At 56.3% G+C, this 12,011-nt stretch overlaps 2 protein-coding genes across 2 annotated transcripts in view; one reads left to right on the forward strand and one right to left on the reverse strand.

The window, feature by feature from the left end:
• Positions 1 to 7,563, forward strand: part of VOLCADRAFT_103053 (uncharacterized protein) — a gene marked incomplete at both ends in the record, with an annotated part of 13,333 nt that extends 5,770 nt beyond the window's left edge. The window contains 8 exons of the mRNA XM_002946423.1: positions 507 to 590; positions 1,560 to 1,651; positions 3,350 to 3,412; positions 3,930 to 4,045; positions 4,592 to 4,641; positions 5,040 to 5,072; positions 7,153 to 7,236; positions 7,513 to 7,563. Of these exons, the coding sequence (XP_002946469.1) occupies positions 507 to 590; positions 1,560 to 1,651; positions 3,350 to 3,412; positions 3,930 to 4,045; positions 4,592 to 4,641; positions 5,040 to 5,072; positions 7,153 to 7,236; positions 7,513 to 7,563 (573 nt within the window). The remainder of the gene's footprint in view (positions 1 to 506; positions 591 to 1,559; positions 1,652 to 3,349; positions 3,413 to 3,929; positions 4,046 to 4,591; positions 4,642 to 5,039; positions 5,073 to 7,152; positions 7,237 to 7,512) is intronic.
• Positions 7,564 to 9,155: 1,592 nt separating this feature from the next.
• The window catches only part of VOLCADRAFT_116053 (uncharacterized protein), a gene marked incomplete at both ends in the record, with an annotated part of 17,303 nt that continues 14,447 nt past the window's right edge, over positions 9,156 to 12,011 (reverse strand). Inside the window, 5 exons of the mRNA XM_002946594.1 lie at positions 9,156 to 9,791; positions 10,100 to 10,261; positions 10,602 to 10,751; positions 11,238 to 11,351; positions 11,580 to 11,984. Of these exons, the coding sequence (XP_002946640.1) occupies positions 9,156 to 9,791; positions 10,100 to 10,261; positions 10,602 to 10,751; positions 11,238 to 11,351; positions 11,580 to 11,984 (1,467 nt within the window). The remainder of the gene's footprint in view (positions 9,792 to 10,099; positions 10,262 to 10,601; positions 10,752 to 11,237; positions 11,352 to 11,579; positions 11,985 to 12,011) is intronic.

A 12,011-nucleotide genomic window follows, 5' to 3' on the forward strand; every position in this document is an offset into this window, starting at 1 on the left:
GCAACGAGCGGTGGGACGGAGTGCCCGTCGTCATCAAGGCGGGCAAGGCCCTCAATGAGCGGTTGGCGGCGGTGGGTTGGGGGGGGGAAAAGAGGGGGGAGAGGGGGGAAAAGGGGGAGGAGAGGGGGGTGCGCCGGATAGTGCGCGCGTGAGAGTGTGTGCGTATGTTTGTATGTGTGTATTCGCGAATTGAGGCACGAGACGAAGTAGTGGGGTTCCACGTCAGCCACTTTGCATGTATGTGCATGATTTTACGATGTTTGAATTATGATCTGTATGATTGTTTTCCTGTAATTTTTATGTACTATTTACTATGTTTTATTATTGATATGTTGGGGGGGATTTCGCCAGCCGGCCTTCCGGGTATGAGAGGTCTCCGCGGGTTCGGGGGGGGCTCGGGGGTTTAGGGGTTGACGTCCCGAGAAGGTCCCGGGGTTACGTATAAGCTGTCGTGTACGACCTCTCCTGCTGGCTGCTGCTGCCGTACTGCTCACGTTACCGTACAGGTACGAATCCAGCTCCGTACACCGCCTGCCTCCATATTCGGTTCCCTGGAGCATATGCGCAACGAGCTGGTGATCCGATTTCAGGTAGGACCGCAGCCCGATTGCAAAACCCGAGGCGTGCTCCGGAACCCACGACACCTCATGATCGCTCTTTCCACACATCCACACACGCAAAAGATTTCATTCCTCGTTTAGAGCACATCGTAAGCTAATGCAGTTTCGTTTCTGTTGCTGGGCTTTGGAGGCAGGCAAACAGAGCACGAAGGGCCAAGCGCCATGTCCCCAGGGAGCATCTCGGTTTTGCCGCTGTTGTGGCGCACCAACAGCCAAGTCGAGGATGAAAAACACGTGTTATTGGAATGCCCAGCCTATAATGATATTCGTGCGGAAGAGGGATTCGATCATCAACAGAGCATGTTGGAAGGCCATGAAATGGGAGCCAGTACGTCTGGCGAGGATGTTGGAGCGTATGTGGGCTCGTACCGCAACTCAGTTATCCCCGTTGGGCGCTAGTCTGGGCTGATGTGCGGTGTTTTCCTTTCCTCCGTGGCTTTTAGGCGTTGTAGTATTGCCCTTGGGCCTTCGGCTCGTATGGGTAGTTTTACAGGTATGGGGTCACGCACTCCCAACCATGTAACACACACACACACACACACATATACACACACACACATACACGTGCACATTCACCCTATGTATACTCCTTGCCCGTGGTGGTTCTTCTCCCGCGTCCTGTCCCTACGTGCATCGCCACCACCCCGGACCTCAACCTGCCCTTCCCCCTCCTTCCCTCCCCCCTTTCGCCTGGTTGGTTGGTTGGTTGGTTGGTTGGTGGTTAGGATGTTGTCGGCAGTTTGAACCGCCCCCCGCTTCCCCATTACCATCACCATCATATCACCACCACCATCACCACCATCACCACCATCACCACCATCACCACCATCACCATCACCACCATCACCATCACCACCATCACCATCACCACCCTTACATGGTGAGGAGACCCTTTCTGACCTCCCCCTCTTGTCGTACAACCCTCCTCCGCCCCTGGAGCAGCCCGGTGAGGCCATTTACGCCAAGATGGTGGTGAAGAAGCCGGGACTGGAGATGGAGTACGAGATGAGCGAGCTGGATCTGTCGTACCCGTGAGTGTGCCGTACGTACGGAAGCTGCCGTAAGACCTCCATACACACAGTTGTTGCTCAGGAAGCCCCGTTCATGAACTCCGCTGCTGTAAGGGGCGCCTGTGTTTTGCCCCCCTACCTCTATCTATCTATATCTATCTATCTATCTATATCTATCTATCTATATCTATCTATCTATCTATCTATCCATCTATCTATCTATCTATCTGTTCCCCCCCACCCCTCCTCTCCAACAGACTAATAACGAGACAACGGGATTAAGGAATACCTTGATTCCGTTTTTTCGTTAGTCTGTTGGTGGTTGATTCGTCGTCTTTAAACAATGCTCAATTTTCCAATTCCCAAGGAACCTTTTAGCATGCGGTGTGATATGGGGTACAAGGTCACCAATTCCTTAGGTCGCCAGGAGGGGGGGGGCACGAGCACCCGGAGGTGTTGTTGTCGAGCTGGTGTCTTCATGCACTTCCAACCCTGGGAGACGTCTTGCAAGCGCGCTAAACAAAAAGCGATTCGGTCCCTCTAAACGATGAAGGCGATGATGGTATGGTGTGTGGAGAGACAGGGAATAACGAGGTAGGAGGGTGTAGTCAGCATGCACCTTAACCCCACCCCTCTACGTGCCAAACGTTTTCTTGGGATTTGGAAAATCGATTCGGCTGCACAACATTGACGTCATCAACACCTCGCATTATGCGCCGTATGTGCGGGTTACCGAGGCACTCACAACATCCCGTTCCCCCCACAGCAACCCCCATCGCGGGCAGTTGAGATGTGTCTTATATGTCCTTAACACGCGTTCGTTCCGTCGCGTTTGGTGACCATCTGTGAGGTGATCTTCGGGAAATTATTTCCCAACAAAGGAAACATGGTGGAGGCTGTCAGTAAATTGATAGTATATGCCGATGTCAGCTAACCCTCATCACATGCACACAGCCAACGCATGTGTGTATGTATGTATGTATGTGTGGGGTGGGTGGGGGAGGGGGCGTTTCCACACCTTACTGTCAAAGAATGAATTCCGGTTCTCTAAACTGCACCAATTTTGGACCTGCCCAAGTGGTCAAGCGGTCATTAGGAATCAAATTGCTATATAATGTAAGACTGGGACACCCCCAAGCAATATCCCGAGAGGAGGTTCGGCTGATATGGCCTCCGATGACCTCCGACGGAAAAATGCGTCAAACAATAATGTACAACAAGTTACACAAGTTACAAGTGCCGCACGAGTGCGGGGGGGTCCGTCAAAGCCGGGAGGCCATGGACTATATATTGGAAGTTGATTACACCGTACAACCGACGGCGGTTTGGGTCCTGCCAACTAGACCCCTCCTCATCCAGTCACCCGACATCCATAGAGACAGATCAGCCATTACCACCATCTCAGCATGCGAAACTTAGTCCATCAACTAGACCTCATCTCCACACCTCAGCAGTGTTAGTAAACCTAGACCTCCCGAACAATGTCGGGGGTCTGACCAGGAATCGAACCCGGAACCTTCATATACACAAAGGCGCCACCAGACCAGACCAAACAATAATGTATGTGTGTGGGATGTAGTGGTGGTGATCATGTTGTCCGGCGGCCCTGATGCCTTTCGGTGGGTGAACTTTCCCTCGTTTTTTGATTCGCTCGCAAGGACGGCGCTTTTAATTCTCAGAAGGTCTTTGTGGGCGCGCCTTTTTAACGCGACCCCGCAGTGAACGGTACAAGGGCATTGTGATACCGGACGCGTACGAGCGACTCATCTTGGACTGCATCAGGTGCGACATCCGCTGCGTCCTCTCTCTCTCTCACTCTCTGTCTGTCTCTGTCTGTCTGTCTGTCTGTCTGTCTGTCTGTCTATCTGTCTGTCTGTCTGTCTCTCTCTCTCTGGTGGCGTTCGGGTGGGTGGAGAGGTGCGTCTGTCCCTGGCCGATTGGCCGACGTGTTGTCGTACAGCAAGTGGGTTGACCTGCTGAGCTTGGGAAAACGTCAACGGAAATTTGGCGGATGGGGGGCTCCACCCTGATGGGAGTGTACGACAGGTATCGTACGGCCATCGTGCATGGCGGCTAGGTTGCGATGGCAGTCTCTTTTGCTGTTATGCGCCCCAAGTTTCTGCGGTCCTCGGGGTGGCTTTAAGACCCCTTCCTCCTACCCTCCCCCCCGCCTCCCGCCTCCCTCTACTTCTTGCACATGACTCTCTCCTTCCCCCCTTCACCCCCATCTCAACCCAATCTCCCCCCATCTCAACCCCTCATCTCAACCCCCCATCTCAACCCCTCATATCACCCTCAGGGGCGATCAGCAGCACTTCGTACGGCGCGACGAGTTACGAGCCGCCTGGGCCATATTCACCCCGCTGCTGCACGCCGTGGACGCCGGGGCGGTGGCGATCCACCCCTACCCCTACGGTAGGGGGGCGTTGTGTGTCGGTGTGTGTGTGTGGGGGGGGGGGTGCCCCGAGGAGGGGAGCCCGAGGGGTCGGGCTGGAGGGAGGTCATGAGTGAGTGGGAAATGTAAATCAACTTTTGAGATCCCAATTTTCATTTTCAATCCTTTGGGCCCCTTCGGTCCCGGGGTCGCCCGGACCTGACCGACCCTCCCCCACCCCTGATCCAGGCTGCCGCCGCACGTCCCGCGAAACACGTCGATCCTGTGCAGCTCTCGACTCCCCGCAGCTCTCACACTCCTCGCACCTCCCAAGACCGCTACCTCCCCAAACACCTGCAGTACCTGGTTTTACTCAACCCCTCCTCCCCCTCCCCCTCCTCCCCCTCCCCAGTTCTGCTTCCTGCCTACATCTGCCGCTAAGCAGTCTTTCCTTGGCAGCAGCTCCACTCGCTCGTGGTTCGTCTTTTCCCCCTCCTCCCCTCCCCCTTTTCTTTGTCCTTGACGCACATGAACCCCGTCTCAGACCCCCCTCAACTCCCCCCGTCGGGCCCCGTGGACCCACACAGGCTCCCGGGGCCCGGCAGCGGTGGACCCCTTCATCACCGAGTCAGGCTACGTGCGCACTGAGTACACCTGGCAGCAGCACCACACAGCCACCGCGCAACACCCCAACACCGCCGGCGGCGCCACCGCCACCGCCACCAGCTGCGGAGCGGGCAACAACCTCCACTTGAGGGAGGGAGGAGGAGGAGGCGGAGGAGGAGGAGGAGCGGGGGGAAGCGGCAAGCAGCCGACGGCTGGAAAGTTGTAAATGTCGTACATGGAAAGTGATGAACAACTGCTAGACGCCCTGGCCGAGGGGGTCGGGAGGGACCGCACGTCTGTTTAGCTGTCTTAGTAGTAAGGGGATTTGTGCGCTTTAGGGTTTAGGGTTTACTCCTCGCGCGGGTTTAGGGTTTACTCCTTTACCCCTCTCGCGCTCGAGGACCCGCCCTCTCCCCCCCCCTCGCACAGTGGTGCATGGCGTCCTGTCTCTTCACTGGGGGAGTGAGGAAGGGGGCGAAGCGCGGGTCTGTGGTTTGGTGGTGGCGGGTGGTGTCAAGATTTCCTCTGTTGTTCCCCTGTTGTTTAGTGCACGGAGTAGTGCGACATCCTACTTTTCTTCAGGCTTGGGGGCCGTGCCGCGGGGTGGTGGGAAGTGTGTCGCTGTGGAAGCGGTGTTTCTGGGCTTGGCCGTGATGGTGGTGGTGATAGTTGTCCTTTGTTTGTTGTCCTTTGTTGTCGAGTTCATGTTGTCCGGAAAGTTGTAAATGGCGCAGCTCAAACCGCATTACCTTCTTGCGGTGGTGGGAGGGGGCGGCCGGGATTTTGCGATTCAGAACCACTTGACGCCTCACGCTTCATAGGCGCTTTACTATATGGGATTATTTTGATCAAATACTTCGTTGCGAAGATTGCTCGACACAATAGTGCGGTGTTAGGCGGTATGTACTATAGTAACGACGATTCTTTCGGGTCCGCTGTACCTCACCGGATTCATGCAGGTAAGTGGTTGGCAGGTAGTGGTTGGTAGGTAGTGGTTGGATGGAGGAGTTGCGCACTTGGATGACGTGTTGGCATGATGCAGCCGCTTCCGGCGTTGTGGTGTGGTCATCACCACACCGCGTGGGCGGATTCAACAGCGCGTGTGCGTGTGTAGTGGGGGGTGAATGACTACAGAAATGCGAGGTAAACTCTTAACGGGATCGTGGCTTCCGTGGCTGTCTACACCCTCGCCGCGTTACCGCGCCGCGGGGAAGTGAGTGTGGCGGGACGGTGACTGGACAGTGGCGGGTGGTAGATACACTAGGAAGGGGAGAAGCGGGAGGCCCCGACCACTAGGTTTGCTTTTTGCGCTCATGTGCGCTCATGGCCCTGAGCAGGTGGGCCGTGTATTTATTTTGGATCGGCAGCTTGCTAACTCGGGATTGAGGGCGCGGGCGCAGCATCGCCATCCAGAAAAATGGCTTGACGGTTGGGACGAGATTGTGCGGCCAGATGCACCGGGGAATTGCCTGCGCAGCGGCGGTGACACACCTCCCCAAATTGACCGGAACCCAACCCTACAGCGCACTTCCATTTTTTTCGGCGTGCCAAATGTTTAAAGAAAAGGTCACCGTATGGTCTCTAAAACCCTCACTGCAGTACCGGGTAGTAACGTCACTGCTACTTTTGGCTTCTCACGATTGGAATTGAGGGCTGGTATCATGGCGTGGAAATATGAAGTGCTCCACAGGCAGTGTCTAGCAAGAAACGAAGACATAACCGTGCCTTCCGGAAATCGAGCTTTTGATTTTCCATTATCATATCCTGAAAACCTTGTGAGGCAAATGGACGCGCGTTGGTAGCTTGGTATGTATCGTTTATGCGCAATTGGACTGGATATCATCGAGCGTGTAACTGGACGCATTGAGTTGGCTAAGAGGAACTAGTTCAATGTTTAATACAATCCAGGCGCGTTAAAGATACAAATGCGTCCTTGGCTGATTAGTCCAAGGCAACAGGTATGACCTATAGAGGTCGCAGCGTTACAAATTTGCCTGGAAAATTGTCATACGGTAGATAACTTGTACACTATTGTAGCTGAAAACTGAGGAAAGGAAATTATCAAACTGATCTCATGTGTCTTGGCAGCTATCATTGGGAGATGCGGTGCACCTCTCAAAAGAGATGCGGAATATAAGAACTTGCACATCATATAATAATCCTTATTATAATCCACAACCCAACTAGCCACGAGAAACCTCCGACATTCGCAAAGTTGCAACGCTCTTGGGAACCAATCTTGCAAGTCTTTCTTTGCAATCATGGACTGCTTTACCCACCGGTGCGTGCCATCAAGCAGCTTCTACCGGCAACATCGTTTTCCTGGGACGTCCGTGCCAGGTAGGTGCCGTTGTTGAATTGCAACGCCGCCTCAGTGGACAAACTCTACCCTGTGCGCAGTGATTTACAGAAGCGGCACTCCAATACCGCGAAATGCTTCACGGCAAGCACGATTACTGCATCTTTGGTTCGCCGCAAAAGTATTGCTACTATCGGGAACGCGGGTCGCATCTTTGGCTGAGTTCGGGCACTCCCGCTGCAGGTGTACATGTCGTTCACCGTGACTGTCGGCAAGCAGCTGGGTACAAGGCACGAATTTCGTCCCTTGATGAGCAGGAGACGCGCGGTAAGTGCCGGTATGTTGCTTCATAGCCGTTGCGGAGTAGCCGACACATTGTTTGATCCTATTAGTCCTATGACTCCGCACGCTTTCTATTTTCGCGTATGTTTTCCAGAATACAAGATAAGGAAGCTGGCGGAGATTCTTGGAACTAATGTCGAGCAAGTATCTTCACTTGTCAAGCTTCGCCCTGGCCTCCTGGTTGTTCCGAACGGGGACATGTCAGTTTACGAGCAGCGCGTTTCCATGCTGGCTTTCAAGCACGGTCTCTCTCCGTGCCAGGTGTCGGCCATGATATTGGAGAATCCCCAGCTGCTGTTTCAGCGTGCATAATGGCCGCCGCCGCTCGCGCATGCCGTGAGCATCTTAGGTCTGATGTGTGATCGAATGCAGCTATTCACGTTGCGGCTGGCGCGCTACTGGCTGGCGTCCTTTGTGTCCGTGGAAGATACCCTTGTACATTACTGTTACATAAGTTGAGGGGAGATTGTATACTACCTGTGCTCCCAGTAAGTGCACACTGCACTGCTGTTCGGCCCGTCAGGCGAAACGTCCATGGCCCCGCCGGGACTACAGCACGGTTTGTGTACTTGTGTATCTGACCCGCTACCCCGTGTACTGCACACCGGATGGCATGTATGTCGTAGTGAGCGGTCTATTCCGTTCCGCTGTAGGATGATTTGGGCTTTCCCGCGTGTTCAAGGCGGATCTATCACTTCTTTAAGGCTGAATCCAGCGAGATGGGAATACCCGGGAACGCATGGTAACGAATTTGGCCCGCTATGCCTGGCTTGCCCGGCGTTAATTTGGAGAGTTGTACAGCTTAACCTAAGTTGTTGTATGGGTGTGAAGGGTTATCATAGATGTTTGGTCGTATGGATAAATTGCCTCGCAGTGTTGATCACGAGGCTTCGGTCAGTAGGACTCGATGAAGAAATGCAGATCGAGGATTTTTAGCATATCGGGTGATCTGATGATTTTTAGCTGTGCCTGGCTCTGGATCGGGGACAACGACAGGGCGTCCCTCTAACATGGCCGTGCGTATCAACTGGCTTAAATTTCTTATGTTTTGCATGAGCAGGCTCGTGTCGAGAGAGTCTTATAAACTATTGCCCAACAGCCAATCTCAGTTCTTTTGAATCGTGCAAATTTGGCGGCAAACTCTTTTCATATCGTTTCATGTGCGTCAGGGCCCCAATTATGGACATTTAAATTAGGAGGTGGTTTTTTTAACGTAGACGCAGGTGGGTGTTTGAATGCGGCAGCATGCTTGGAGTTTTTTTGCGGCTGTCCCATAGGTCATAGGATTGCTGAACTCCATGGGATGTAAGGATGATGTAAATATCTTATAATACGACCTGTTGACGACAGGTTTTCACAGGACGATAAGTGAGGCTTGAACCGCACCAACATGCGGTGAGGACAGGTGTGGATCGGTGCTCTGGTCCGAATGTAGGCTGCACCGCCAAAACCCGAAACCCTAACAATTGGTGCTATATTCGGGCACATACGCGGACCCACACAGGGTCCACCACTTGCGCGCTGAACACCCTGCCCTTTTTAAAGAAGAGTCTACAGTACCCAACGAGAGGATGTCAAAAGAAGCCTTAAATGCCCCATGGAAATTCCCAAGCAGTTAAAAGCATCTGTGACATATCCCAATCTCCAGCACCTGTGATATATCCCAATCTCCTTGCGCGGGCCATCTCCACCACCACCAGCAACACGTTCATCGCAACGCAGCAGCAGCACCGCAACACACATACTGCACGAGCACTACCGACATCGATTACCGAACAATAGCGAAGTGATTCAACCTGGAAAGGGAAATGGACAGCGCTATGTTCCACCCCCTCCGTATGCCGCATGCAGCAGCGTCCGTCCCCACTCACTCACTCCATAATGCACACCCGCATGGCGCTGCGCTAACCTCCCTCATTCATATCATCATCGTGGTCGTCATCGTCCTCGCTTTCACCCTCGGTTTCCTCGTCATCGTCATCGTCCTCCTGCCCCTCCAAAAACGCCTCCAGATCCTCCTCGTCGAACTCCCCATCTTCATCGTCAGGCTCGTCCATGTCGTGCTCTCCACCTTCCTCGTCATCATCTCCGTACGCGTCCTCCAGCGCCGCATATGCATCTTCCAACATCGCAAGCCCCAACTCCTCGTCATCACTCACGACTCCGTCGCCCGCCCCAGCATCATCATCGTCATCACCATCATCGTCGTCGCCGTCGCCGCCGTCCGCACCGCCGCCGCCGCCGCCGCGACCCAGCGCGCCCCGAAGAGCCCCAAGCCCACCGCCTCCTCCTTCCTCCTCCTCCTCCTCCCCCCTTTCGCCGCCTTCGTCCTCACCAAACCCGCCCTGCGCCAGCCGCCGCAGTGCCGCCGCAGCGCCGCCGCCTACTCCCCTCTGGCGGTTGTTCCGCTGCACCCTGCCGGCCCCCGGTGTGTCCGGGTCCGACCCGTCTAAGTCCATCTCCTCCTCTTCCTCATCCTGCATGAAAAGTAACCGGAACAAACTCCCTGTCAAAGTAACCGAAACAAACTCCCGGCCAACCTGCACGGAAACAACAACACGACGTGACATCACCTGCTGGTGTATGTCACAACTAACAATTAAGGCACCAAGGGGCAGCTAGCCGCTAGGGGGCTATAGGGGGCTATAGGGGGCTAGGGGAGGTGGAGCGCCAACGTAATTAGGGGAGCAGCAGATGTACGGGTTTTGGCACCGAAATCACAGCTGGGCACCGAAACCACAGCTGACGACCATATCCTCGGCCCCGGCCAGGTTGCCCTACACCACAAGGACATACGGGACAGCAAAGGGAGGATGCCCCCCCCCGCCCCCGCAGCAGCAGCACGCACCTCGCTCCCGCCGTCGCTGTCGTCGTCCTCCTCCTCTTCCGCATCGGACTCGTCGTCGGCGGGGCGGCGGCGACCAACCTCGTACACCCGCGCCGCCGCCGTCACCTCCTCCTCCGTCAGGTCAACCGCCACAACCGCCACCAGCGAGTCAGTGGGCTCAACCTGGGGGGGGTTGGCCGTAGGTACGGAGAAGCATGTCACATCCTATATGCAAGGGAATGTGTATTGCTGCATGGGCAGCGAGTGCACAAGGATATTCACCCGGGCCCACTTCCACCCAAGGGGGGCAATGGGGTCGCTCCTTGCCCACTGCTACACTGCCCCTGCCGCACCTGAGTCCGCAGGAGAACCACCCTACTGCCGTACACCGGGACACTTCCCCCTCCCCCTGTTGCTTCCTCCCTCCGCCTCGCCCCGCCCCGCGCCGCCCTCCCCATCCGCAAAAACACCTCTCAACCTCCACACGGCCCCGCCCCCGCCCCCGCCCGGCCGCAGCCCTCACCGCCAGGTCCAGCACCACGCGTTCCACCGCCACCGTGGCGATGTCGGTGTACGTGGCGGCGTCCAGTGTACGGAAGGCCGTGTGGAGGGGGTGGCGAGCCCGGCGAGGGTGGAACAGCTGCGAGAAGGACTCCTCGGAATGCCGCCGCCACTGAGGGCCCGTGCAGGTGTGTGAGATGGGGGGGAGGATGGGGGGGGAAAGACGAACCACACACGATTGGAGGATTGGAGGGGAGGATGGGGGGAGAGAAGGGGAAAGAGCAGGGAGGCGGGAAGAGTGGCCATACTTCAGTTCCCCTCCCTGAAATTCCCCTGAAGGGTTGCGGATTCACCCGAGTGCCAGTATGCGCCCGAGTGCGGAGTCCGGTCCGGTCCGGTCCAATGTCGGGGCTCTCCGGGTCTCGGCATATGCACACACCCGAGGCAGGGCCGCACAGCCCTTCATGGCTCATGGGAAGGAGGGGTGCAGCACGAGAGCAGGTCAGGTTGCATCTGGGTTCCTGTCTTTACCCCCCTAACCCGCACCTTCCACCGCTACACCCATCATTCACTAACCCGTCTCCCCCTCCCCCCCCACACACACACACGAGCCGCTGTATACACGTACGCCATACACACCCCACAATGCGGCACGCACCGCGTACATTACATCGCCCCCGCCGTTGAAAGCCACGGAGGCTCCGTCCAGCGAGCACACGGAGCGCAGCAACTTGAAGGTGCGCAGGTCCCACACCTCGCTGTTCAGGATGACCTGCGAATGGCGCCGTGGGCTAGTCAGTTGGTTAGTTGGATGTTCGTTGGTTGGTTCGTCGGCAGGAAATGTTTGTGTGTTGTCCTGTGCAGTTTTGGGTAGGGGCTGCAGTGCCGTGCAGGGTCCGGAGCCCCGACTGGATGCTTAGCGAGCCCTGGACATGACGTGACATTGCGGATCACATTGGCCTTGAAAAAGGACACAATACATACGAACAGACGCACACACCTCGAGGCCCGCTGGATGGAAGGTTCCAGAACCGCTGTCCGTAAACATATCAAACTGGTGTACGGCAGTCCTCGTACGCAGGTCGTACAGGCAGTTGCCCCAAAGCAGCATCGTCCCCGTGGGGCTATAGCAGGCAGAAGCCGCCGCCGCCGCACTACCGCGACCAGACCGCCGTACATCACCGCCGGCAACGGCTCCCAGTCCCAGCCTCAGACCGCCGCCAAGACCGCCAAGGCCGCCAAGACCGCCGCCAGGCCGCGGGGTACGGCCGCCGCTGCCGCCAGGCGACGGCCCGCCGGCCGTGGCCGCGGCCAGCGGGGGCGGATCCAGTACGGTAAGCCGCGCGGACGTACGCACATCGAATATCATGGCTTGTCGAGCAGATGTGCAGCTCACAGCCACTACCTGCGATATGCGGGGAGTGGGGAGGGG

This window comes from Volvox carteri, assembly GCF_000143455.1.
Source record: "Volvox carteri f. nagariensis unplaced genomic scaffold VOLCAscaffold_3, whole genome shotgun sequence".
Lineage (NCBI taxonomy): Eukaryota > Viridiplantae > Chlorophyta > Chlorophyceae > Chlamydomonadales > Volvocaceae > Volvox > Volvox carteri.